The sequence below is a fragment of the Telmatherina bonti genome (assembly GCF_933228915.1).
Source record: "Telmatherina bonti genome assembly, chromosome: 10".
Taxonomy (NCBI): Eukaryota; Metazoa; Chordata; class Actinopteri; order Atheriniformes; family Telmatherinidae; genus Telmatherina; species Telmatherina bonti.
The window spans coordinates 39280485-39307329 of record NC_136628.1 but is presented as its reverse complement, the minus strand read 5'-3'; the positions used below and the strand labels follow the sequence as shown (position 1 = coordinate 39307329).

At 51.1% G+C, this 26845-nt stretch overlaps 1 protein-coding gene across 6 annotated transcripts; it reads left to right on the top strand.

The window, feature by feature from the left end:
- Nucleotides 1–254: 254 nt before the first annotated feature.
- Nucleotides 255–15086, top strand: mat2b (methionine adenosyltransferase 2 non-catalytic beta subunit methionine). 6 transcript variants are annotated; one of them, XR_013771484.1, is made up of 8 exons: nucleotides 746–878; nucleotides 3330–3524; nucleotides 6068–6182; nucleotides 6743–6895; nucleotides 10825–11021; nucleotides 11067–11204; nucleotides 12725–13099; nucleotides 13138–15086. XR_013771484.1 is itself a non-coding variant. In XM_079248149.1 (7 exons), exons 1-7 carry the CDS (start codon nucleotides 288–290, stop codon nucleotides 12896–12898), a joined length of 993 nt encoding a protein of 330 aa, XP_079104275.1. In that variant the 5' UTR covers nucleotides 255–287; the 3' UTR covers nucleotides 12899–15086. The 6 variants fall into 6 exon arrangements, 5 of the variants coding, with proteins under 5 accessions (XP_079104275.1, XP_079104274.1, XP_079104273.1 ...); XM_079248149.1 differs by lacking the exon at nucleotides 746–878 and adding an exon at nucleotides 255–308 and having other exon boundaries at nucleotides 12725–15086; XM_079248148.1 differs by lacking the exon at nucleotides 746–878 and adding an exon at nucleotides 339–488 and having other exon boundaries at nucleotides 12725–15086.
- The last annotated feature ends 11759 nt before the right edge of the window (nucleotides 15087–26845 follow it).

Sequence of the window (26845 nt, the reverse complement as noted above, 5' to 3'; positions counted from 1 at the left end):
ATTTAGCGTAAATATCAGCATTACAGTTCGATAGTTTAAGGTTCATGTCGTTTAGCTGCTGAAATCTTTTGTGATTATTACGTCTCAGAATTCATCGTTTTATTTTTTTTAAAGCGGAAATAGTTTGTGCGCAGCGGTCTCTGCGCCTTTACCGCAAAGCCGAGCACAGGAGGGGGTTTAATTTAGGAGCGGCTCGCTTGACTACGTCAAAACGAGAGGCGGCTGACTTGACCGCAGTATATAAATGCATTGGAGGCGCATGAAGACCCATCCAAGATGGTGGCGCGATGAGACGTCAGCTCGTGGAGGTGACGTCACATGTATACGATGTCTATGTATATGACGTCTATGTATATGATGTCTATGGTAGAAGAAGAAGAAGTAGAAGAAGAAAAGACCGCGGTGGTTTCGGTTTGTCCCAGCTCTGTTCGCTGCTTCTGGACCGGTTCTGTGGTCAGATGCCGGGCTTTGACTGCTCAGGGTCGGAGGTAAGGGTTCAGTTCGGTTTTCAGGTGATGTGGTGAAACCAGTCGACAGTAAATCAGGCTTCAAATCAGTTCATGTATAAAATAAGGTCTAGTGTCAGGTTCCTGTACGCGACACCAACACGAAGCGTTAACATGAATACAATCCAGTTCCGGTTTGTTTCTGGGTCTCTGAAGGCTGCTACATGCTAAAGCTAGCACCCTCTTTACGGCAAACAGGCGCTTTACGGCAAACAGCTGATCTGACCGGAAGCGGAAGTTACACCCACCACGCAGCAACAATCAGCTGGAATAAAACTGATCGGAAAGATCATTGATCGGAGGACGGAGATGAGCCGCGCAGGCGCAGAGCTGAGCATCCTGTTCAGTCCCGGGTGCGTGCAGCTGCTTCAGGTAAACAGCAGGAGAGACAGAATGTAAATATTTTATTTAATGTATTAGTAAAATAATATTTTTACAAGATAAAGCAGAAGGAAACAAACTTGGTCGATATTTATACATGGAAACACAATTCCAGCAGATTCCACCTGAAATATCACCTGGACGCGCCGCGTCCCTAACCAGATTACTGTCCATGGACGCGCCGCGTCCCAAACCAGATTACTGTCCATGGACGCGCCGCGTCCCAAACCAGATTACTGTCCATGGACGCGCCGCGTCCCAAACCAGATTACTGTCCATGGACGTGCCGCGTCCCTAACCAGATTACTGTCCATGGACGCGCCGCGTCCCAAACCAGATTACTGTCCATGGGCGCGCCGCGTCCCAAACCAGATTACTGTCCATGGACGCTCCGCATCCCAAACCAGATTACTGTCCATGGACGCGCCGCGTCCCTAACCAGATTACTGTCCATGGGCGCGCCGCGTCCCAAACCAGATTACTGTCCATGGACGCGCCGCGTCCCAAACCAGATTACTGTCCATGGACGCGCCGCGTCCCAAACCAGATTACTGTCCATGGACGCGCCGCGTCCCAAACCAGATTACTGTCCATGGACGCGCCGCGTCCCAAACCAGATTACTGTCCATGGACGCGCCGCGTCCCAAACCAGATTACTGTCCATGGACGCGCCGCGTCCCAAACCAGATTACTGTCCATGGACGCGCCGCGTCCCAAACCAGATTACTGTCCATGGACGCGCCGCGTCCCAAACCAGATTACTGTCCATGGACGCGCCGCGTCCCAAACCAGATTACTGTCCATGGACGCGCCGCGTCCCAAACCAGATTACTGTCCATGGACGCGCCGCGTCCCTAACCAGATTACTGTCCATGGGCGCGCCGCGTCCCAAACCAGATTACTGTCCATGGACGCGCCGCGTCCCTAACCAGATTACTGTCCATGGACGCGCCGCGTCCCAAACCAGATTACTGTCCATGGACGCGCCGCGTCCCAAACCAGATTACTGTCCATGGACGCGCCGCGTCCCTAACCAGATTACTGTCCATGGACGCGCCGCGTCCCAAACCAGATTACTGTCCATGGACGCGCCGCGTCCCAAACCAGATTACTGTCCATGGACGCGCCGCGTCCCAAACCAGATTACTGTCCATGGACGCGCCGCGTCCCAAACCAGATTACTGTCCATGGACGCGCCGCGTCCCTAACCAGATTACTGTCCATGGACGCGCCGCGTCCCTAACCAGATTACTGTCCATGGACGCGCCGCGTCCCAAACCAGATTACTGTCCATGGACGCGCCGCGTCCCAAACCAGATTACTGTCCATGGGCGCGCCGCGTCCCAAACCAGATTACTGTCCATGGACGCGCCGCGTCCCAAACCAGATTACTGTCCATGGGCACGCCGCGTCCCAAACCAGATTACTGTCCATGGACGCGCCGCGTCCCAAACCAGATTACTGTCCATGGGTCCGCCGCGTCCCAAACCAGATTACTGTCCATGGACGCGCCGCGTCCCAAACCAGATTACTGTCCATGGACGCGCCGCGTCCCTAACCAGATTACTGTCCATGGACGCGCCGCGTCCCAAACCAGATTACTGTCCATGGACGCGCCGCGTCCCTAACCAGATTACTGTCCATGGACGCGCCGCGTCCCTAACCAGATTACTGTCCATGGACGCGCCGCGTCCCAAACCAGATTACTGTCCATGGACGCGCCGCGTCCCAAACCAGATTACTGTCCATGGGCGCGCCGCGTCCCAAACCAGATTACTGTCCATGGACGCGCCGCGTCCCAAACCAGATTACTGTCCATGGGCGCGCCGCGTCCCAAACCAGATTACTGTCCATGGACGCGCCGCGTCCCAAACCAGATTACTGTCCATGGGTCCGCCGCGTCCCAAACCAGATTACTGTCCATGGACGCGCCGCGTCCCAAACCAGATTACTGTCCATGGGCGCGCCGCATCCCAAACCAGATGTGATATTTCCACTTTACGTTTTGATGACGAAGGCTGAAAGTTTCTCTGACAGATTTTATTTCAATTTTGCTGAAACTTCTGGAGATTTTTGAAAGAAAAACTCACAAAGATGGAAGAAACAACTGGAATCAGACAAAAGTAATAATAAACATCGTATGAAAAGTAAACAATAAAAGTCAGACGTTGCTTTTTAACCAGGCTTCCACAGAATTATGTAAACTCATGAATCTGAACTGGACAGAAAGGATGGTCTCCATGTCTGTTAACGTGGGGGTCTGTCTACGGTTTTGAGATGGAACTGAATTTTATGGCTTCTGTGGATCTTTGTGTCGGAGTTCTAATCTGGTTCTGGGCGTAGGTCAGCCTTGGCAGCTGCAGCAAACCAGATACATTTTATGATTTTAGTTTTTGACAATGCTATAGTTTATATCCAACATGCTGCTTCTCTGACCTCCAGGAGGAGGTCCTGGTTCAGGGTCCCAAGGTTCTGGTTACTGGGGCAACCGGGCTCCTGGGTCGGGCTGTCTGCAGAGAGTTCCAGGCCGGAGGATGGACGGTGGTCGGGACTGGATACCGGCGAGCCCGGCCCCGTTTCCTGTACTGTGACCTGACGGACGAGGACGGTGTGAGAAGATTACTGCACCAGTTCAAGGTTCTATTCTATTCTATTCTATTCTATTCTATTCTATTCTATTCTATTCTATTCTATTCTATTCTATTCTATTCTACAGTTATCTAACAGACATTTTTATCCAAAGCGACGTCTATGTGAGTGAAACAACACAAGCAGGAAATCAGACAGTGGGAGTATCATAGACAGGTGCTGGTGAGACTGGTGTGAGTCCAGCAGGTGTTGCCAGGTACAGGTCTACGTTGGGTTCCCGTTAAAATAAACAATAAGTCATCATGTTGGGCAGAAGCCATGAGAGCGTCTAACTGCACCGAGTGAGGAGGTGGAAAGAGGACCTGGGCAGTCACGGTACTATATAGTGCGGCTATGGAAGATACTATGCAGTACTACATAGTACGACTGTAATATGTACTATCTAGTACTATATAGTAGTACAGTGCAAGATACTATACAGTAGTATTAGTACAAGGTACTGTATTATGCTACATGGTACTACAATACAAAGATTTAAATGACAGAGTACTACACACCGTACTATATAATAAACAGTCATACATTGCACCGCATTACCACACTCTACTGCAGAGTACTACACTCTACTGCAGAGTACTACACTCTACTGCAGAGTACTACACTCTACTGCAGAGTACGACACTCTACTGCAGAGTACTACACTCTACTGCAGAGTACTACACTCTCCTGCAGAGTACGACACTCTCCTGCAGAGTACGACACTCTCCTGCAGAGTACGACACTCTCCTGCAGAGTACGACACTCTCCTGCAGAGTACGACACTCTCCTGCAGAGTACGACACTCTCCTGCAGAGTACGACACTCTCCTGCAGAGTACGACACTCTCCTGCAGAGTACGACACTCTCCTGCAGAGTACGACACTCTCCTGCAGAGTACGACACTCTCCTGCAGAGTACGACACTCTCCTGCAGAGTACGACACTCTCCTGCAGAGTACGACACTCTACTGCAGAGTACGACACTCTCCTGCAGAGTACGACACTCTCCTGCAGAGTACGACACTCTCCTGCAGAGTACGACACTCTCCTGCAGAGTACGACACTCTCCTGCAGAGTACGACACTCTCCTGCAGAGTACGACACTCTCCTGCAGAGTACGACACTCTCCTGCAGAGTACGACACTCTCCTGCAGAGTACGACACTCTCCTGCAGAGTACGACACTCTCCTGCAGAGTACGACACTCTCCTGCAGAGTACTTAGACTTAGACTTAGACTTAGACAGACTTTATTCATCCACAAGGGAAATTCTGTTGTCACAGTAGCTCAGAACAGCAATAGAGGAAGAAATAGAAACAGCAATAGTAGGTAAGAGAAAAAAAAGTAAATAATAATAATAAAATAGAATAGGTACTATCCATAAAGCAATCTGGAATATGTACACTTTTACAAAGATAAATAAAACTATCAAGTAAAATTGGCAATATAGAATATGGAAATTTAGAAATTTACAATATATACAACATGTGACTAAATGCAGTGCCAGTTTACACAGAGGCTTTGAAATGAATGTTAGTTATCTGTCACAAAGTGGGGAGTTATTGTACATCTGTATAGAGAATGGTAAGAATGTGTTCTTGTAGCGCTCACTGTGACAGCGCAGCTGTAAAAGTCTATTGGAGAAGGAGCTCCTTTGCCCCTCTACAGTCCGGTGGAGTGGATGAGCAGGATTGTCCATAATAGAGAGCAGTTTGTCCAGAGTCCCCCTGTCCCTCACTGTCACAAATGTCTCCAGTTGACAGCCAACCACCTGTCCAGCTTTGCGGATCAGTTTGTCAATCCGAGAGATGTCCCTTTTGGATGTACTGCTGCCCCAGCAGGCCACAGCGAAGTACAGGGCGCTGGAGACCACAGACTGGTCTCCAGTGCCCTGTACTTCGCTGTGGCTTGCTGGGGCAGCAGTACATCCAAAAGGGACATCCAAAAGTACGACACTCTACTGCAGAGTACGACACTCTCCTGCAGAGTACGACACTCTACTGCAGAGTACGACACTCTCCTGCAGAGTACGACACTCTACTGCAGAGTACTACACTCTCCTGCAGAGTACGACACTCTCCTGCAGAGTACGACACTCTCCTGCAGAGTACGACACTCTCCTGCAGAGTACGACACTCTACTGCAGAGTACGACACTCTCCTGCAGAGTACGACACTCTACTGCAGAGTACGACACTCTCCTGCAGAGTACGACACTCTCCTGCAGAGTACGACACTCTCCTGCAGAGTACGACACTCTACTGCAGAGTACGACACTCTCCTGCAGAGTACGACACTCTACTGCAGAGTACGACACTCTACTGCAGAGTACGACACTCTCCTGCAGAGTACTACACTCTCCTGCAGAGTACGACACTCTCCTGCAGAGTACTACACTGTACTGCAGAGTACTACACTCTCCTGCAGAGTACGACACTCTACTGCAGAGTACGACACTCTACTGCAGAGTACTACACTGTACTGCAGAGTACTACTATCAGATTAGTAGTACTACTACTTGGAGCAGTGTAAACAGTGTTTTTACGTGTCTCCAGCCGGACCTGATCGTCCACTGTGCAGCAGAGAGACGTCCAGACGTTGTGGAGCGTCTCGCTGATGCTACCGTCCAGCTGAACGTCAACGCCACCGGCACACTGGCCAAGGAAGCAGGTCAGACGCCGCCGCCAACGTCTCCAGACTAAGACCTGGTTCCTGCAGTCAGGACGAGGTCTGGACCAGACTAAGACCTGGTTCCTGCAGTCAGGACGAGGTCTGACTAAGACCTGGTTCCTGCAGTCAGGACGAGGTCTGGACCAGACTAAGACCTGGTTCCTGCAGTCAGGACGAGGTCTGACTAAGACCTGGTTCCTGCAGTCAGGACGAGGTCTGGACCAGACTAAGACCTGGTTCCTGCAGTCAGGACGAGGTCTGGACCAGACTAAGACCTGGTTCCTGCAGTCAGGACGAGGTCTGACTAAGACCTGGTTCCTGCAGTCAGGACGAGGTCTGGACCAGACTAAGACCTGGTTCCTGCAGTCAGGACGAGGTCTGGACCAGACTAAGACCTGGTTCCTGCAGTCAGGACGAGGTCTGGACCAGACTAAGACCTGGTTCCTGCAGTCAGGACGAGGTCTGGACCAGACTAAGAATAAAATGTTATTTGCATCATGTTTTTCTGCTGTATTTCGGTGCGATCATGTATGTAACATGTTTACTATGTTCCTGTACAGCTCTGTGCGGTGCGCTGCTCCTCTACATCAGCACCGATTACGTGTTTGATGGCAGGAATCCTCCGTATGGAGAAGATGATGCTCCCAATCCGCTTAACATGTATGGACGCAGCAAGCTGGAGGGAGAAAGGGAAGTCCTGAGACACTGCCCAGGTATCTGATACATGCTACACGCTATCTCACATGTTACACGCTACGTTACATGCTACATGTTACGTGCTATATGCTACATGTTACATACTACATGTTACATGCTGCATGTTACATGCTACATTTTACATACTAAATGCTCCATGTTACATGCTACATGTTACGTGCTATATGCTACATGTTATATGCTACATGTTATATGCTACATGTTACATGCTATATGCTACATGTTACATGCTACATGTTACGTGCTATATGCTACATGTTACATGCTAAATGCTACATGTTACATGCTACATGTTACATACTAAATGCTCCATGTTACGTGCTACATGCTACATGTTACGTGCTATATGCTACATGTTACATGCTATATGCTACATGTTACATGCTATATCCTACATGTTACATGCTATATCCTACATGTTACATGCTATATGCTACATGTTACATGTTATGTGCTATATCCTACATGTTACATGCTATATGCTACATGTCACATGTTATGTGCTATATCCTACATGTTACATGCTAGATGCTACATGTTACATGCTATATCCTACATGTTACATGCTATATCCTACATGTTACATGCTAGATGCTACATGTTACATGCTATATCCTACATGTTACATGCTAGATGCTACATGTTACATGCTATATCCTACATGTTACATGCTATATCCTACATGTTACATGCTATATGCTACATGTTACATGTTATGTGCTATATCCTACATGTTACATGCTATATGCTACATGTCACATGTTATGTGCTATATCCTACATGTTACATGCTAGATGCTACATGTTACATGCTATATCCTACATGTTACATGCTATATCCTACATGTTACATGCTAGATGCTACATGTTACATGCTATATCCTACATGTTACATGCTAGATGCTACATGTTACATGCTATATCCTACATGTTACATGCTATATCCTACATGTTACATGCTAGATGCTACATGTTACATGCTATATCCTACATGTTACATGCTAGATGCTATATGTTACATGCTACATCTGCAGATTTTTTTGTAAGTACACAAACAAAAAATACAGATTTTAATTGTTGATTTTAATTAAGGAAAAAAGCTCCGAGCCTTCATGACTCCACCGGGAACGTTATCCCCCCCATAAAGGCACGAGGTAACAAGTTCCGTCTGACTGATCACATCCTGACCTGATCAATAAAGAACTGACTTCAGCAGCGGCTGTGTGAGGAGGCGAAGCAGGCAGTAACATGTAGAACAGATACGCATCAAGCCGCCATCCAGAAGATTACAAGCAGCTTCTGAGGCTTCAGGACTGCAGCCGACCAATCAGACGTCCACACGACTGGGAACAGACCTTCCTCGGAGCGCTCGGCCTTCCAACGTTACTCCAAAAGAACAAGGACTCATCCAGGAGAACATCATGTGAAGAACTGCAGGCCTCACTGGCCTCCGTTAAGCTCAGTGTTCATGATGCACCAATCAGAAAGAGGCTGGGCAGAAATGCATCATGGGGGAATTCCAGGGCCAAAACATCTGGATGGTCCCCAAGACTTCTGGAAAAAGTTCTCTGCCTGACGAGACAGAAGCAGAACCTTCTGGAAGGTGTTGGTCCCATTACATCTGGCGTAGAAATAAAACATCAGACCGTCATGGCAACAGCCAGACATGGTGGTGGCAGTGTGGTGGTCTGGGCTGGTTCAGGACTTGGACCTGCTGGGATGGATGAAACCACGAATCCGCTTCTACCAGAACATCTTGTAGGAAAGCGTTTGGCCATCAGTTCCAGCAGACTCGACTTCTGCAACAGGACCACGACCGGAACACACCAGGAAGTCCCTCTGAACGTCTTCCGACAAACTGAATGAAGTTTCTGGAGCAGCCGAGTCCAAGTCCAGACCTGGATCCAGCTGAAATGCTGTGGTGGGACCTTAAACGGCCGCTTCAGGCTGGAGAAGCCTCCAATGTGGGCAACTTCCAACACTCTGTGGAGAAGAGACCGAAACTCTTTCACAGCGGCGTGAAAGACTCACCGCCAGGCGTCACTGAGGCCGGTTGGAGGTGGAGCAACCAGGTGGAGCAACCAGGTGTCACCAAGGCCGGTTGGAGGTGGAGCAACCAGGTGGAGCAACCAGGCGTCACCGAGTCCGGTTGGAGGTGGAGCAACCAGGTGTAGCAACCAGATGGAGTAACCAGGTGGAGCAACCAGGTGGAGCAACCAGATGGAGCAACCAGGTGGAGCAACCAGATGGAGTAACCAGATGGAGCAACCAGGTGGAGCAACCAGGTGGAGCAACCAGATGGAGCAACCAGGTGGAGTAACCAGGTGGAGCAACCAGGTGGAGCAACCAGGTGTCACCAAGGCCGGTTGGAGGTGGAGCAACCAGGTGGAGTAACCAGGTGGAGTAACCAGGTGTCACCAAGGCCGGTTGGAAGTGGAGCAACCAGGTGGAGCAACCAGGTGTCACCGAGGCCGGTTGGAGGTGGAGCAACCAGGTGGAGCAACCAGATGGAGCAACCAGGTGGAGTAACCAGGTGTCACCGAGGCCGGTTGGAGGTGGAGCAACCAGATGGAGCAACCAGGTGGAGTAACCAGGTGGAGCAACCAGATAGAGCAACCAGATGTAGCAACCAGGTGGAGTAACCAGGTGGAGCAACCAGGTGGAGCAACCAGGTGTCACCAAGGCCGGTTGGAGGTGGAGCAACCAGATGGAGCAACCAGGTGGAGTAACCAGGTGGAGCAACCAGATAGAGCAACCAGATGTAGCAACCAGGTGGAGTAACCAGGTGGAGCAACCAGGTGTCACCGAGGCCGGTTGGAGGTGGAGCAACCAGGTGCAGCAACCAGGTGCAGCAACCAGGTGGAGTAACCAGGTGGAGCAACCAGGTGGAGTAACCAGGTGGAGTAACCAGATGGAGTAACCAGGTGGAGCAACCAGATGTCACCAAGGCCGGTTGGAGGTGGAGCAACCAGGTGGAGCAACCAGGTGTCACCAAGGCCGGTTGGAAGTGGAGCAACCAGGTGGAGCAACCAGGTGTCACCGAGGCCGGTTGGAGGTGGAGCAACCAGGTGGAGCAACCAGATGGAGCAACCAGGTGGAGCAACCAGATGGAGCAACCAGATGTAGCAACCAGGTGGAGTAACCAGGTGGAGTAACCAGGTGGAGCAACCAGGTGTCACCGAGGCCAGTTGAAGGTGGAGCAACCAGGTGTAGCAACCAACTGGAGTAACCAGGTGGAGCAACCAGATGGAGCAACCAGGTGTAGCAACCAAATGGAGTAACCAGGTGGAGTAACCAGATGGAGCAACCAGGTGGAGCAACCAGGTGGAGTAACCAGATGGAGCAACCAGGTGTAGCAACCAGGTGGAGTAACCAGGTGGAGTAACCAGATGGAGCAACCAGGTGGAGTAACCAGATGGAGCAACCAGGTGTAGCAACCAGGTGGAGTAACCAGGTGGAGCAACCAGGTGTCACCGAGGCCAGTTGACGGTGGAGCAACCAGATGGAGCAACCAGGTGTAGCAACCAAATGGAGTAACCAGGTGGCGCAACCAGGTGTCACCGAGGCCGGTTGGAGGTGGAGCAACCAGGTGGAGCAACCAGATGGAGCAACCAGGTGTAGCAACCAGGTGGAGTAACCAGGTGGAGCAACCAGGTGTCACCGAGGCCAGTTGAAGGTGGAGCAACCAGGTGTAGCAACCAAATGGAGTAACCAGGTGGAGCAGCCAGATGGAGCAACCAAATGGAGTAACCAGGTGGAGCAACCAAATGGAGTAACCAGGTGGAGCAACCAGGTGAAACAAGCAGCTGGAGCAACCAGACATCAGGATCAGGGACAAATCCCTTTCTTCTATGTTAAGTTGTTGTTCAGGTTGTTGTTGACGTTTGCCACCAATGGTTTTGGGTCTCCTCCATGTTGCTCCTCAGGTTCTGTGATTCTGAGGGTTCCAGTTCTGTTTGGGGAGGTGGAGTCGGTGGCAGAAAGCGCCGTGACATCTCTGTGGTTGAAGGTTCAAGAGGGAACGGAGGACAGCTGTCTTCTGGACCACTGCTATCAGAGGTTCCCCACCGACACCAGAGACGTTGCCGCCGTCTGCAGGAAGCTGGCAGAGAGAGCCAAACAGGTATGGGTCGCCCATCTCACCCGTCTCACCCGACCTTCTGTCAAGCCACCTCCGTCTGTTTATCTGCAGGATCCGTCCATCAGAGGAATCTTCCATTTCTCTGGCAAAGAGCAGATGACCAAATATGAGATGGCTGTTGCCATGGCGCAGGCCTTTAACCTGCCGTCAAACCATCTGATACCGGTGAGCCTCCATCCAGTTCTGCCCAACTGTCCCAGTCCACTTCTGCCCAACTGTCCCAGTCCAGTTCTGCCCAACTGTCCCAGTCCACTTCTGCCCAACGGTCCCATTCTGCCCAACGGTCCCAGTCCAGTTCTGCCCAACGGTCCCATTCTGCCCAACGGTCCCAGTCCAGTTCTGCCCACCGGTCCCATTCTGCCCAACTGTCCCAGTCCAGTTCTGCCCACCTGTCCCAGTCCAGTTCTGCCCAACTGTCCCAGTCCAGTTCTGCCCAACTGTCCCAGTCCACTTCTGCCCAACGGTCCCAGTCCACTTCTGCCCAACGGTCCCAGTCCACTTCTGTCCAACTGTCCCATTCTGCCCAACGGTTCCAGTCCAGTTCTGCCCACCGGTCCCATTCTGCCCAACTGTCCCAGTCCACTTCTGCCCACCGGTCCCATTCTGCCCAACTGTCCCAGTCCACTTCTGCCCAACTGTCCCAGTCCACTTCTGCCCAACTGTCCCAGTCCACTTCTGCCCAACGGTTCCAGTCCAGTTCTGCCCACCGGTCCCATTCTGCCCAACTGTCCCAGTCCACTTCTGCCCACCGGTCCCATTCTGCCCAACTGTCCCAGTCCACTTCTGCCCAACTGTCCCAGTCCACTTCTGCCCACCGGTCCCAGTCCACTTCTGCCCACCGGTCCCATTCTGCCCAACTGTCCCAGTCCACTTCTGCCCAACTGTCCCAGTCCAGTTCTGCCCAACGGTCCCATTCTGCCCAACTGTCCCAGTCCACTTCTGCCCAACTGTCCCAGTCCAGTTCTGCCCACCGGTCCCATTCTGCCCAACTGTCCCAGTCCACTTCTGCCCAACGGTCCCATTCTGCCCAACTGTCCCAGTCCACTTCTGCCCAACTGTCCCAGTCCAGTTCTGCCCACCGGTCCCATTCTGCCCAACTGTCCCAGTCCACTTCTGCCCAACTGTCCCAGTCCAGTTCTGCCCACCGGTCCCATTCTGCCCAACTGTCCCAGTCCACTTCTGCCCAACTGTCCCAGTCCACTTCTGCCCACCGGTCCCATTCTGCCCAACTGTCCCAGTCCACTTCTGCCCAACGGTCCCAGTCCACTTCTGCCCAACGGTCCCAGTCCACTTCTGTCCAACTGTCCCAGTCCACTTCTGCCCAACGGTCCCAGTCCAGTTCTGCCCACTGGTCCCATTCTGCCCAACTGTCCCAGTCCACTTCTGCCCAACTGTCCCAGTCCACTTCTGCCCAACAGTCCCAGTCCCATTCTGCCCAACGATCCCAGTCCACTTCTGCCCAACGGTCCCAGTCCACTTCTGCCCAACTGTCCCAGTCCAAAAACAAGGACTGGACTCTAAATGGTCTGGTACCAGGACCAGTCTGGAAATGAAGGGTAGAAAACTGCAGATCCAGGTGATGATAAATGATCCCAGTAAAGTCAGAATGAAGGACCTGGACTGGGACTTTGGAGGGTTGTGGTGGTAAAGTGGACCAAACTAAAGGTGTTGTTTTTCTCCTGCAGCTGACGGAGCAGCCAGCAGGATCAGCTCCTCGACCAATCAACTGTCAGTTAAACTGTTCTCGCCTGGAGCTGCTGAACCTGAGCGTCCAACCAAAACCGTTCATGTCCGCCATCACAGACTGTCTCTGGCCGTTCACTCCGGACAAACGGTGGAGACAGACAGTCTTTCACTGAGACAGGTGGACAGGTGGAAGACAGAAATGTAGACAGGTGGAGGACAGGCAGGTGTAGGACAGACAGACAGGTGTAGGACAGACAGACAGGTGTAGGACAGGCAGGTGTAGGACAGACAGTTAGACAGGTGTAGGACAGACAGTTACAGGTGTAGGACAGACAGGTGTAGGACAGACAGTTAGACAGGTGTAGGACAGACAGGTGTAGGACAGATAGTTAGACAGGTGTAGGACAGACAGGTGTAGGACAGACAGTTACAGGTGTAGGACAGACAGGTGTAGGACAGACAGACAGACAGGTGTAGGACAGACAGGTGTAGGACAGACAGTTAGACAGGTGTAGGACAGACAGGTGTAGGACAGACAGTTAGACAGGTGTAGGACAGACAGGTGTAGGACAGACAGTTAGACAGGTGTAGGACAGACAGGTGTAGGACAGACAGTTAGACAGGTGTAGGACAGACAGGTGTAGCACAGACAGTTACAGGTGTAGGACAGGCAGGTGTAGGACAGACAGTTAGACAGGTGTAGGACAGACAGGTGTAGGACAGACAGTTAGACAGGTGTAGGACAGACAGGTGTAGGACAGACAGTTAGACAGGTGTAGGACAGACAGGTGTAGGACAGACAGTTAGACAGGTGTAGGACAGACAGGTGTAGGACAGACAGTTACAGGTGTAGGACAGACAGGTGTAGGACAGACAGACAGACAGGTGTAGGACAGACAGGTGTAGGACAGACAGTTAGACAGGTGTAGGACAGACAGGTGTAGGACAGACAGTTAGACAGGTGTAGGACAGACAGGTGTAGGACAGACAGTTAGACAGGTGTAGGACAGACAGTTACAGGTGTAGGACAGGCAGGTGGAGGACAGACAGATAGGTGGAGGACAGACAGATAGGTGGAGGACAGGCAGATAGGTGGAGGACAGACAGACAGGTGGAGGACAGGCAGGCAGGTGGAGGACAGACAGACAGGTGGAGGACAGGCAGGCAGGTGGAGGACAGACAGACAGGTGGAGGACAGGCAGGCAGGTGGAGGACAGGCAGGCAGGTGGAGGACAGACAGACAGGTGGAGGACAGGCAGGCAGGTGGAGGACAGACAGACAGGTGGAGTTTTTTGTTAAATATTTATTTTGTTTAATATTTTTGTTTATGATTTTATTCAAAGTTTAAATGATGTCAGAACACTAGTACTTAAATCAGCTGATCTAAGACTGGCACCAGAACTGGACTAGGACCGGATTAGCAGTAGAACCGGACTAGCGCCAGAATCGGACTAGAACTGGACTAGCACCATAATCAGACTAGAACTGGACTAGCACCATAATCAGACTAGAACCGGACTAGCATCAGAATCAGACTAGAACTGGACTAGTGCCATAATCAGACTAGAACCGGACTAGCACCATAATCAGACTAGAACTGGACTAGCACCATAATCAGACTAGAACCGGACTAGCATCAGAATCAGACTAGAACTGGACTAGCGCCATAATCAGACTAGAACCGGACTAGCACCATAATCAGACTAGAACTGGACTAGCACCATAATCAGACTAGAACCGGACTAGCATCAGAATCAGACTAGAACTGGACTAGCGCCATAATCAGACTAGAACCGGACTAGCACCATAATCAGACTAGAACCAGACTAGCACCAGATCTGGACTAGAACCGGACTAGCACCATAATCAGACTAGAACTGGACTAGCACCATAATCAGATTAGAACCAGACTAGCACTAGATCCGGACCAGCTTTTTCTTTTTTCCCCGACATGATTGAAAATGTTCAGGATCTTTTGGTTTGATTGACAGGAGACTTTCCCTCTGGGCGGTCCAGACTTTCCACAGTTTGCTGCAATTTGGCCCTTAATGACGTCTCCAGGGTTCTACACCATCCAGTTCTGACGGAAACTGGCCCAGTCTGACAGGGACTGGACTAGTTCTGATGGGAGCTGGACTGACTTCATTTTGAATGTGAATTTTTAACATTTTCTGTCTTGTGAGTCAAAGTTTTTGATTTAAATCTGATGTTTTATTTGTTTGTATTTTGGCTTGAAAACATCTTCTGTCAGTGACTGATTCTGTAAATAATCTGAGGAAAAATGTTTGACTGAAACATGTTCTGTGGAGAACACATCAATGTACAAGATGGAAGAATAAAAATCTGGATCACAGAATCCCAGTTTCTGTCTGCAAATTTGATTTATTAAATAAACACCGAAGGCATCAGTGAGAGCTGAATCCAAGAGGCTAGTTGAGTTACTGGCAAGTTATCAGAAGCAAGGTGTTGTTGGTTGGTTAGTGAAGGTCTGGTCTTGGAAGCGGGTTACCTAAGCTTGGTAGTGGAAGTCTGATAATAGAGATAGGTTAACTGAGGTTTGGTTAGTGGAGGTTGGCTGTCGAAAGTGAGTTACTCAAGTTTGGTGAGTAGGGCCCCCCCATCAGAAGCTGGTTATTCAAGGTTGGTTAGTGGAGGTCTGATATTGGAAGTGGGTTACGTGAGCTTGGTTTGTGCAGGTTGGCTTTTTTAAGTGGATTGTGTTAATTTGTTTTCTGCTTGTTGGAGGTGGAGCAGATTTCTGATCTACCTGAAAATCTGCCAGATATGGGCAGCAACCGGCAAGCTGCCTGAATTCTGTGGCGGAATGTACAGTGCGAGCAGTGCACAGACTCTGACGCTGACCAAGCTGAATGGCAAACAGTATGCCCATCTGGCCCAAACTGGCAAACTGGTCGTGGTTCCGGAGCTGGTCCGCGGCATAGATTCCAGCGGACCAAACATTCCCCCAAACTTTAGTCTGTTTGAAGCTGCCAGCGTGAGACCAGTCATGGATTCAAGATTAGGAGCAAAATATTTTCCTCGCCTGAAACCCAAACACACAATCTTATCTGGATTTGGCTCTCCCGAAGGCCTTGGGGCCGGTCCAACCCCCTTTAAAAAGGGATGTGATGTTCACTGAAGCTCTGCCCCACGCCCTTGCGTATCCACATGGACTGTGGCATCTGCCCGTGGTCCGCACTTACCTCTGACTCATCGCCTCTTGGACACTTTGTCTAAATTCATGCGTATAAGAGGTGTTTTTTTTCCCTCTCCAGACAGCGCCCCCATGAGGCACAGGCTGGTGGTACCCGTTTTTGCCCTCTACCTACACCCTCAGTCCTAATGTACCTCTTATACCCTCTGTTAAAAGGCGGCACAGAATAAAGCTGGCTGTGGGGCCTCAGTATGACTGGTTCTGTGATCTCCATCCATCCATCCACTCTCTGCCGCTTATCCGGGGTCGGGTCGCGGGGGCAGCAGCCTAAGCAGGGAAGCCCAGACTTCCCTCTCCCCAGCCACATTTGCCAACTCTGCGGGGGGGATCCCGAGGTGTTCCCAGGCCAGCTGAGAGATATAATCCTTCCAGCGTGTCCTGGGTCTTCCCCGGGGTCTCCTCCCAGAGGGACGTGCCTGGAACACCTCACCATGGAGGTCCAGGAGGCATCCTGACCAGATGCCCGAGCCACCTCAACTGGTTCCTCTCGATGTGGAGGAGCAGCGGCTCTACTCTGAGCCCCTCCCGGATGACCGAGCTCCTCACCCTATCTCTAAGGGAGAGCCCGGCCACCCTGCGGAGGAAACTCATTTCAGCCGCCTGTATACGAGATCTCCTTCTTTCGGTCACGACCCACAGCTCATGACCATAGGTGAGGGTAGGAACGTAGATCGACTGGTAAATGGAGAGCTTCGCCTTCTGGCTCAGCTCCTTCTTCACCACGACAGACCGGCGCAGAGCCCGCATTACTGCAGACGCCGCACCGATCCGTCTGTCGATCTCACGCTCCATCCTTCCCTCACTCGTGAACAAGACCCCGAGATATTTAAAAGAGGGTATAGAGCTGGTCCACTGTTCCGCGACCAGGACGAAAACCACACTCCTCCTCCTCAATCCAGGATTCGACTATTTGGCGAACCCTCCTCTCCAGGACCCCTGAATAGACCTTACCAGGGAGACTGAGGAGTGTGATTCCCCTGTAATTGGAACACACCCTCCGGTCCCCCTTCTTAAAAAGGGGGACCACCACCCCAGTCTGCCAGTCCAGCGGTACTGCCCCCGATGTCCACGCAATGCTGCAGAGGTATGTCCGCCAGGACAGCCCCACAGCATCCAGAGCCTTAAGGAACTCCAGGTGGATCTCGTCCACCCCCTGGGCCTTGCCACCAAGGAGCTTTTTGACCACCTCAGCGACTTCAGCCCCAGAGATAGGAGAGTCCACCCCTGAGTCCACCAGCTCTGCTTCCTCATCGGAAGACGTGTTGGTAGGATTGAGGAGGTCTTCCTTCCACCGACCCACTACGTCCCGAGTTGAGGTCAGCAGCTCCCCACCTCCACTGTACACAGTGTTGATGGAGCACTGCTTCCCCCTCCTGAGCCGCCGGATGGTGGACCAGAATCTCCTTGAAGCCGTCCGGAAGTCTTTCTCCATGGCCTCACCGAACTCCTTCCATGCCCAAGTTTTTGCCTCGGCGACAGCCGAAGCCGCATGCCGCTTAGCCTGTCGGTACCCATCAGCTGCCTCCAGAATCCCACAGGCCAAGAAGGCATCCCTCACTGCTGGTGTCCACCAATGAGTTGTAGGATTCCCGCCACGACAGGCCTCCTAATCACTCCCCTCCAGGTCTCACTGCCATTGCCCACGTGAGCATTGAAGTCCCCCAGCAGAACAATGGAGTCCCCAGAAGGAGCACCCTCCAGCACTCCTTCCAAGGACTCCAGAAAGGGTGGGTACTCTGAACTGCTGTTCGGTGCATAAGCACAGACAACAGTCAGGACCCGTCCCCCCACCCGGAGGCGGAGGGAAACTACCCTTTCATCCACCGGGGTAAACCCCAACGTGCAGGCACCAAGCTGGAGGCTGATGAGAATGCCCACACCTGCTCGGCGCCTCTCACCATGAGCAACTCCAGAGTGGAAGAAGGTCCAGCCCCTCTCGAGGGTTCTGGTTCCAGAGCCCAAGCCATGCGTCGAGGTGAGTCCAACTATATCTAGCCGGAACCGCTCAACCTCGTGCACAAGCTCAGGCTCCTTCCCCACCAGAGAGGTGACGTTCCACGTCCCTAGAGCCAGCTTCTGCAGCCGGGGATCGGACCGCCAGGGTCCCTTCCCCTTGCTGCCGCCCAGCTCACATTGCACCCGACCCCTACGGCTCCTCCCGCAGATGGTGAGCCCATGGGAGGGTTCTGTGATCTGTATATTATTATTGTTATGTATATTGTTATGCATTTGTCTTGAATTTTCTCTTGGGGATGAATAAAGTCTTCTTGATTGACTGACTGATTGATTACCAAGGTTAGTGGAGTCCTTGCCAGTCCTTCTGCAAGTGAAAATTGGCACCTTCCAAAGGGAACTCATGAAGGGCAGGGGAAGGTGCCTGAATGCACAGAATACTGCCTGTGAAATCACCGCCCCTCATGTGGACCCGGTCTCGTGTGAACCCAGTCTTGTGTGGATCAGTTTTGGTCTGGACCAGGTCTCATGTGAACCAGGTGTCGTGTGGACCAGGGATTGCCTGGACCCGGTCTTGTGTGAACCAGGTGTCGTGTGGACCCAGTTCCGTGTGGACCTGGTCTCGTATCATAAAAACAATGTTTGCAGAAACCTTTTATTTTCTTGTGGACAATCACAACAATCAGTGAAGAACATCTTAGTCTTCTTTCTCCGTCTCTCCTTTCTTTTCTCCCCTCATTCTTATCGTCTTCCTCCCAGGTCCTCCGTCTCTCTCCAGGTCTCCCCGGTTCTCATGAGGTGGTATAAGTTCCTGAAGACCCTGTGGCATCCCTGACGGATCATCATGCAGACCCTTCTGACAACAGACCTCCTGGACAGACGATAGTACCATTGTCCGTCCTCTGAGACTGAATCTATCTTCTGGATCAGGTCTCTGACCTGGTTCCGGTCTTCCAGCATCTTGTTGTTGAAGACATGGTACCCTCTGCAGGCGTTTATGAGCTTCTGGAGGTTTCTGTTCTCTCTGATGAACCGATCCAGGTCAGTGTCTTCCAGCCGGTCTCCGTAGGTGAACAGCAGCATGGTGTGTTCGGAGACCTCTGGACTTAGCATCCTCTGAAGGGTCTGCAGAGCGTCCTGCTCCTGCAGGCTGAATCTTCCCAGCTGGATGGTGAGGAGGAAGATGTGAGGACCCGGAGAACTGAGCTGGACTGCTTTCCGCAGCTCTGCTTTCACCTCGGCTGTGGACAGCTGAGTGCTGAAGAGTCCAGGGGTGTCCACCACTGAAACTCTGCGGCCGTCCACATTAGCGTCCATCTTCTTGCTGCTCAGCGTCAGAGGAACGCAACTGAACCTACAGTCGAAGTCCCTCCGTCCCAGGATGGTGTTTCCAGCTGAACTCCTCCCGACTCGCTCCTGACCCACCAGGACCAGTCTGAGGTCTGAAACAACACAGGTGATCAGGAAGCGTCAGATTCCCTCTCATATGCTCACGTTGCATCATTTCACTCTGACAACAATGAAAATGTCCATGCAGGATTTGGCTTCTTACATTTGACTTTATTGATAAAGTTTACATGAACACCCCCCCTCCCCAACCCCGACCTTAAACAAACAAAGGCCTTAAACAAACTTTCTGTTGGACAAGAGCTGAAGTTCATAAAAGATCATTCCTGATTACTGATCACTACTGATTACTGATCACTACTGATTATTGATTACTACTGATTACTGATTACTACTGATTACTGATCACTACTGATTATTGATTACTACTGATTACTGATCACCACTGATTATTGATCACTACTGATTATTGATTACTACTGATTACTGATCACCACTGATTATTGATTACTACTGATTATTGATTACTACTGATTACTGATTACTACTGATTACTGATCACTACTGATTATTGATTACTACTGATTACTGATCACCACTGATTACTGATCACCACTGATTATTGATTACTACTGATTATTGATTACTACTGATTACTGATTACTACTGATTACTGATCACTACTGATTATTGATTACTACTGATTATTGATTACTACTGATTACTGATCACCACTGATTATTTATTACTACTGATTACTGATCACCACTGATTATTTATTACTACTGATTACTGATCACCACTGATTATTGATTACTACTGATTATTGATTACTACTGATTACTGATCACCACTGATTATTTATTACTACTGATTACTGATCACCACTGATTATTGATTACTACTGATTATTGATTACTACTGATTACTGATCACCACTGATTATTGATTACTACTGATTACTGATTACTACTGACTACTGATCACTACTGATTATTGATTACTACTGATTACTGATCACCACTGATTATTGATTACTACTGATTATTGATTACTACTGATTACTGATCAGCACTGATTATTGATTACTACTGATTATTGATTACTACTGATTACTGATTACTACTGTATGCTGCATTCCTTTTTCTTTACAGCTCCATTTATGGCTCCAAACAAAGCTCCCAGTGCTGCTCCCAGCGCGGATCCAAGCGGACCCCCCAGGAACCCGGCGACAGCCCCAATCGTAGCCCCTTGTCTCACGGCCCGGCTCAAAGAATTGTCCTCTTCCGCCCGTCTTCTGGCCTCCTTGGATCCCAGGTTTGGATTTTCCCTCTGAAGTCGCGCCATCTCTTCTTTGATGGCTCTCTCGGCCTCCTGGAACATTTCGTTGGTGAAATAACTTCCTCCGTTTCGCTGAACCATGGTGTTGATCTTCTTCAGCAGCTCGCTGACCTGATCCGGATTCCCGTCCCTGTTGTTGAAGACGTGGTATCCTCCTAGGCACTGACTCACAAACTCATTGAGAGCCTGGTTCTCCCCGATTAATTCTTTTATGGGCCGTTCTTCTTCCAGCAGGTCGTCTCCATGGGTGAATAAGGTCATGGTGTAACGTCCTGCTTTCTCTCCGAACAACTGCTGGATGATCTTCACCGTTTCTCTTTCTTCATTGGTGAATCGTCCCGGCTGGAGGACAACCAGGAAGACATGAGGACCAGGAGAAGCTAAGGACATGCAGCAGACGATCTCTTTCCTTACATCCTCTTCGGATTTACTGGTGTCAAACAGACCTGGGGTGTCCACCACGGCCAGGGTCTGACCTCCGAACTCTGCCGTCTCCTTCTTGCACTGTGATGTTAGCGAAGATGCGGACAGCTTCGACTGGAAGACTTTTTTTCTTAAGAGAGTGTTTCCTGTTGCACTTTTCCCGACTCCGGTTTTCCCAACAAGCACGATCCTGAGATGTGGCTCCTCCGCATCTGTTGAAGAATTTCACAGGATTATTCATGTTTGCAAACCGGATATTATTCTGACTAAACTCTGAATCTAGTAGAACAACTTCATCTAAAACCAGATGGGAAACGTTGACAGAACACTTTGGGGATATAAATATTTTTATTTCCAAGGCAGAACCTGAAAGATAGATCATTTATTTCCTCCAACCTTCAAGCTCATGTCATACTTTCAGTTTACAGATGAAGGAGGCACCAGGATGGATGGATTAATGAGTTAAACTGCATTTATGACATGAAACAGAGTTCTTTCTGTCCTGTGTCACTTCCTGTTGAAGATGGCTGCCATAGGAGAAAGACATGTCACTTCCTGTTAAAGATGGCTGCCATTGAAGAAAGACATGTCACTTCCTGTTTAAGATGGCTGCCGTCGAAGAAAGACGTCACTTCCTGTTTAGGATGGCTGCCGTCGAAGAAAGACATGTCACTGTTAAGACATGTTCCTGTTAAAGATGGCTGCCATAGTAGAAAGACATGTCACTTCCTGTTAAAGATGGCTACCACAGTAGAAAGACATGTCACTTCCTGTTGAAGATGGCTGCCATTGGTAGAAAGACATGTCACTCCGTGTTAAAGATGGCTGCTCTTTCCGCTATTAGGTTTGGGCGATACTTGGGCGAGAGTTGGGTTAGGGTTGTCGGATACCATCAATACGATACTTTTTAACAAGGTTGTGAAAACAACTAATGCGAAGAGAAAACTATAAATGATGCAATTAAATCATAACAAAGTTAGTAAAAATCTCACTTGGCATTATTTCTGAGTGTAGATTCTGAGACCACTGGTTGTCTTGTCCGATCTTCAGGTCCGGTCCTCAGCTTTAGCCTTCAGGTCTGGCCTTCAGGTCCGGCCTTCAGGTTTAGCCTTCAGGTCTGGCCTCCAGGTCTAGTCTTCAGGTCTGGCCTTCAGGTTTAGTCTTCAGGTCTGGCCTTCAGGTTTAGCCTTCAGGTCTGGCCTCCAGGTCTAGTCTTCAGGTCTGGCCTTCAGGTTTAGTCTTCAGGTCCGGCCTTCAGGTTTAGTCTTCAGGTCCGGTCTTCAGGTTTAGTCTTCAGGTTTAGTCTTCAGGTCCGGTCTTCAGGTTTAGTCTTCAGGTCCGGTCTTCAGCTTTAGTCTTCAGGTCCGGTCTTCAGGTTTAGTCTTCAGGTCCGGTCTTCAGGTTTAGTCTTCAGGTCCGGCCTTCAGGTTTAGTCTTCAGGTCCGGCCTTCAGGTCCGGCCTTCAGGTCCGGTCTTCAGGTCCGGCCTTCAGGTTTAGTCTTCAGGTCCGGTCTTCAGGTTTAGTCTTCAGGTCCGGTCTTCAGGTTAGTCTTCAGGTCCGGTCTTCAGGTTTAGTCTTCAGGTCCGGTCTTCAGGTTTAGTCTTCAGGTCCGGTCTTCAGGTTTAGTCTTCAGGTTTAGTCTTCAGGTCCGGCCTTCAGGTTTAGTCTTCAGGTTTAGCCTTGAGGTCCGGTCTTCAGGTTTAGTCTTCAGGTCCGGTCTTCAAGTTTAGTCTTCAGGTTTAGTCTTCAGGTCCGGTCTTCAGGTTTAGTCTTCAGGTTTAGTCTTCAGGTCCGGTCTTCAGGTTTAGTCTTCAGGTCCGGTCTTCAGGTTTAGTCTTCAGGTTTAGTCTTCAGGTCCGGCCTTCAGGTTTAGTCTTCAGGTTTAGCCTTGAGGTCCGGTCTTCAGGTTTAGTCTTCAGGTCCGGCCTTCAGGTTTAGTCTTCAGGTCCGGCCTTCAGGTTTAGTCTTCAGGTCCGGCCTTCAGGTTTAGTCTTCAGGTCCGATCTTCAGGTTTAGTCTTCAGGTCCGGCCTTCAGGTCCGGCCTTCAGGTTTAGTCTTCAGGTCCGGCCTTCAGGTTTAGTCTTCAGGTCCGGCCTTCAGGTCCGGCCTTCAGGTTTAGTCTTCAGGTCCGGCCTTCAGGTCCGGCCTTCAGGTTTAGTCTTCAGGTCCGGCCTTCAGGTCCGGCCTTCAGGTTTAGTCTTCAGGTCCGGCCTTCAGGTTTAGTCTTCAGGTCCAGCCTTCAGGTTTAGTCTTCAGGTCCGGCCTTCAGGTTTAGTCTTCAGGTCCGGCCTTCAGGTTTAGTCTTCAGGTCCGGCCTTCAGGTTTAGTCTTCAGGTCCGGCCTTCAGGTCCGGTTTTCAGGTTTAGTCTTCAGGTCCGGCCTTCAGGTTTAGTCTTCAGGTCCGGCCTTCAGGTCCGGTCTTCAGGTCCGGCCTTCAGGTCCGGCCTTCAGGTTTAGTCTTCAGGTCCGGCCTTCAGGTCCGGCCTTCAGGTTTAGTCTTCAGGTCCGGCCTTCAGGTCCGGCCTTCAGGTTTAGTCTTCAGGTCCGGCCTTCAGGTTTAGTCTTCAGGTCCGGCCTTCAGGTTTAGTCTTCAGGTCCGGCCTTCAGGTTTAGTCTTCAGGTCCGGCCTTCAGGTCTAGTCTTCAGGTCCGGCCTTCAGGTCCGGCCTTCAGGTCCGGCCTTCAGGTTTAGTCTTCAGGTCCGGCCTTCAGGTCCGGCCTTCAGGTCTAGTCTTCAGGTCCGGCCTTCAGGTCCGGTCTTCAGGGGTAGTCTTCAGGTCCGGCCTTCAGGTCCGGCCTTCAGGTTTAGTCTTCAGGTCCGGCCTTCAGGTCCGGCCTTCAGGTTTAGTCTTCAGGTCCGGCCTTCAGGTCCGGCCTTCAGGTTTAGTCTTCAGGTCCAGCCTTCAGGTCCGGCCTTCAGGTTTAGTCTTCAGGTCCGGCCTTCAGGTCCGGCCTTCAGGTTTAGTCTTCAGGTCCGGCCTTCAGGTTTAGTCTTCAGGTCCAGCCTTCAGGTTTAGTCTTCAGGTCCAGCCTTCAGGTCCAGCCTTCAGGTTTAGTCTTCAGGTCCGGCATTCAGGTTTAGTCTTCAGGTCCGGCCTTCAGGTCCGGCCTTCAGGTCTAGTCTTCAGGTCCGGCCTTCAGGTCCGGCCTTCAGGTTTAGTCTTCAGGTCCGGCCTTCAGGTTTAGTCTTCAGGTCCGGCCTTCAGGTTTAGTCTTCAGGTCCAGTCTTCAGGTTTAGTCTTCAGGTCCGGCCTTCAGGTTTAGTCTTCAGGTCCGGCCTTCAGGTTTAGTCTTCAGGTCCGGCCTTCAGGTTTAGTCTTCAGGTCCGGCCTTCAGGTTTAGTCTTCAGGTCCGGCCTTCAGGTTTAGTCTTCAGGTCCGGTCTTCAGGTTTAGTCTTCAGGTCCGGTCTTCAGCTTTAGTCTTCAGGTCCGGTCTTCAGGTTTAGTCTTCAGGTCCGGTCTTCAGGTTTAGTCTTCAGGTCCGGCCTTCAGGTTTAGTCTTCAGGTCCGGCCTTCAGGTCCGGCCTTCAGGTCCGGTCTTCAGGTCCGGCCTTCAGGTTTAGTCTTCAGGTCCGGTCTTCAGGTTTAGTCTTCAGGTCCGGTCTTCAGGTTAGTCTTCAGGTCCGGTCTTCAGGTTTAGTCTTCAGGTCCGGTCTTCAGGTTTAGTCTTCAGGTCCGGTCTTCAGGTTTAGTCTTCAGGTTTAGTCTTCAGGTCCGGCCTTCAGGTTTAGTCTTCAGGTTTAGCCTTGAGGTCCGGTCTTCAGGTTTAGTCTTCAGGTCCGGTCTTCAAGTTTAGTCTTCAGGTTTAGTCTTCAGGTCCGGTCTTCAGGTTTAGTCTTCAGGTTTAGTCTTCAGGTCCGGTCTTCAGGTTTAGTCTTCAGGTCCGGTCTTCAGGTTTAGTCTTCAGGTTTAGTCTTCAGGTCCGGCCTTCAGGTTTAGTCTTCAGGTTTAGCCTTGAGGTCCGGTCTTCAGGTTTAGTCTTCAGGTCCGGCCTTCAGGTTTAGTCTTCAGGTCCGGCCTTCAGGTTTAGTCTTCAGGTCCGGCCTTCAGGTTTAGTCTTCAGGTCCGATCTTCAGGTTTAGTCTTCAGGTCCGGCCTTCAGGTCCGGCCTTCAGGTTTAGTCTTCAGGTCCGGCCTTCAGGTCCGGCCTTCAGGTTTAGTCTTCAGGTCCGGCCTTCAGGTCCGGCCTTCAGGTTTAGTCTTCAGGTCCGGCCTTCAGGTCCGGCCTTCAGGTTTAGTCTTCAGGTCCGGCCTTCAGGTCCGGCCTTCAGGTTTAGTCTTCAGGTCCGGCCTTCAGGTTTAGTCTTCAGGTCCAGCCTTCAGGTTTAGTCTTCAGGTCCGGCCTTCAGGTTTAGTCTTCAGGTCCGGCCTTCAGGTTTAGTCTTCAGGTCCGGCCTTCAGGTTTAGTCTTCAGGTCCGGCCTTCAGGTCCGGTTTTCAGGTTTAGTCTTCAGGTCCGGCCTTCAGGTTTAGTCTTCAGGTCCGGCCTTCAGGTCCGGTCTTCAGGTCCGGCCTTCAGGTCCGGCCTTCAGGTTTAGTCTTCAGGTCCGGCCTTCAGGTCCGGCCTTCAGGTTTAGTCTTCAGGTCCGGCCTTCAGGTTTAGTCTTCAGGTCCGGCCTTCAGGTTTAGTCTTCAGGTCCGGCCTTCAGGTTTAGTCTTCAGGTCCGGCCTTCAGGTCTAGTCTTCAGGTCCGGCCTTCAGGTCCGGCCTTCAGGTTTAGTCTTCAGGTCCGGCCTTCAGGTCCGGCCTTCAGGTCTAGTCTTCAGGTCCGGCCTTCAGGTCCGGTCTTCAGGGGTAGTCTTCAGGTCCGGCCTTCAGGTCCGGCCTTCAGGTTTAGTCTTCAGGTCCGGCCTTCAGGTCCGGCCTTCAGGTTTAGTCTTCAGGTCCGGCCTTCAGGTCCGGCCTTCAGGTTTAGTCTTCAGGTCCAGCCTTCAGGTCCGGCCTTCAGGTTTAGTCTTCAGGTCCGGCCTTCAGGTCCGGCCTTCAGGTTTAGTCTTCAGGTCCGGCCTTCAGGTTTAGTCTTCAGGTCCAGCCTTCAGGTTTAGTCTTCAGGTCCAGCCTTCAGGTCCAGCCTTCAGGTTTAGTCTTCAGGTCCGGCATTCAGGTTTAGTCTTCAGGTCCGGCCTTCAGGTCCGGCCTTCAGGTCTAGTCTTCAGGTCCGGCCTTCAGGTCCGGCCTTCAGGTTTAGTCTTCAGGTCCGGCCTTCAGGTTTAGTCTTCAGGTCCGGCCTTCAGGTTTAGTCTTCAGGTCCAGTCTTCAGGTTTAGTCTTCAGGTCCGGCCTTCAGGTTTAGTCTTCAGGTCCGGCCTTCAGGTTTAGTCTTCAGGTCCGGCCTTCAGGTTTAGTCTTCAGGTCCGGCCTTCAGGTTTAGTCTTCAGGTCCGGCCTTCAGGTTTAGTCTTCAGGTCCGGCCTTCAGGTCCAGCCTTCAGGTCTAGTCTTCAGGTCCGGCCTTCAGGTCCGGCCTTCAGGTCCGGCCTTCAGGTTTAGTCTTCAGGTCCGGCCTTCAGGTCTAGTCTTCAGGTCCGGCCTTCAGGTTTAGTCTTCAGGTTTAGTCTTCAGGTCCGGCCTTCAGGTTTAGTCTTCAGGTCCGGCCTTCAGGTCTAGTCTTCAGGTCCGGCCTTCAGGTTTAGTCTTCAGGTTTAGTCTTCAGGTCCGGCCTTCAGGTTTAGTCTTCAGGTCCGGCCTTCAGGTCTAGTCTTCAGGTCCGGCCTTCAGGTTTAGTCTTCAGGTCCGGCCTTCAGGTTTAGTCTTCAGGTCCGGTCTTCAGGTCCGGTTTAAGGACAGGTGGTTGGAAGGAGAACAGGTTTCAGTAAGGTTTTTCAGAACTCCGTGCTGGCTGAAG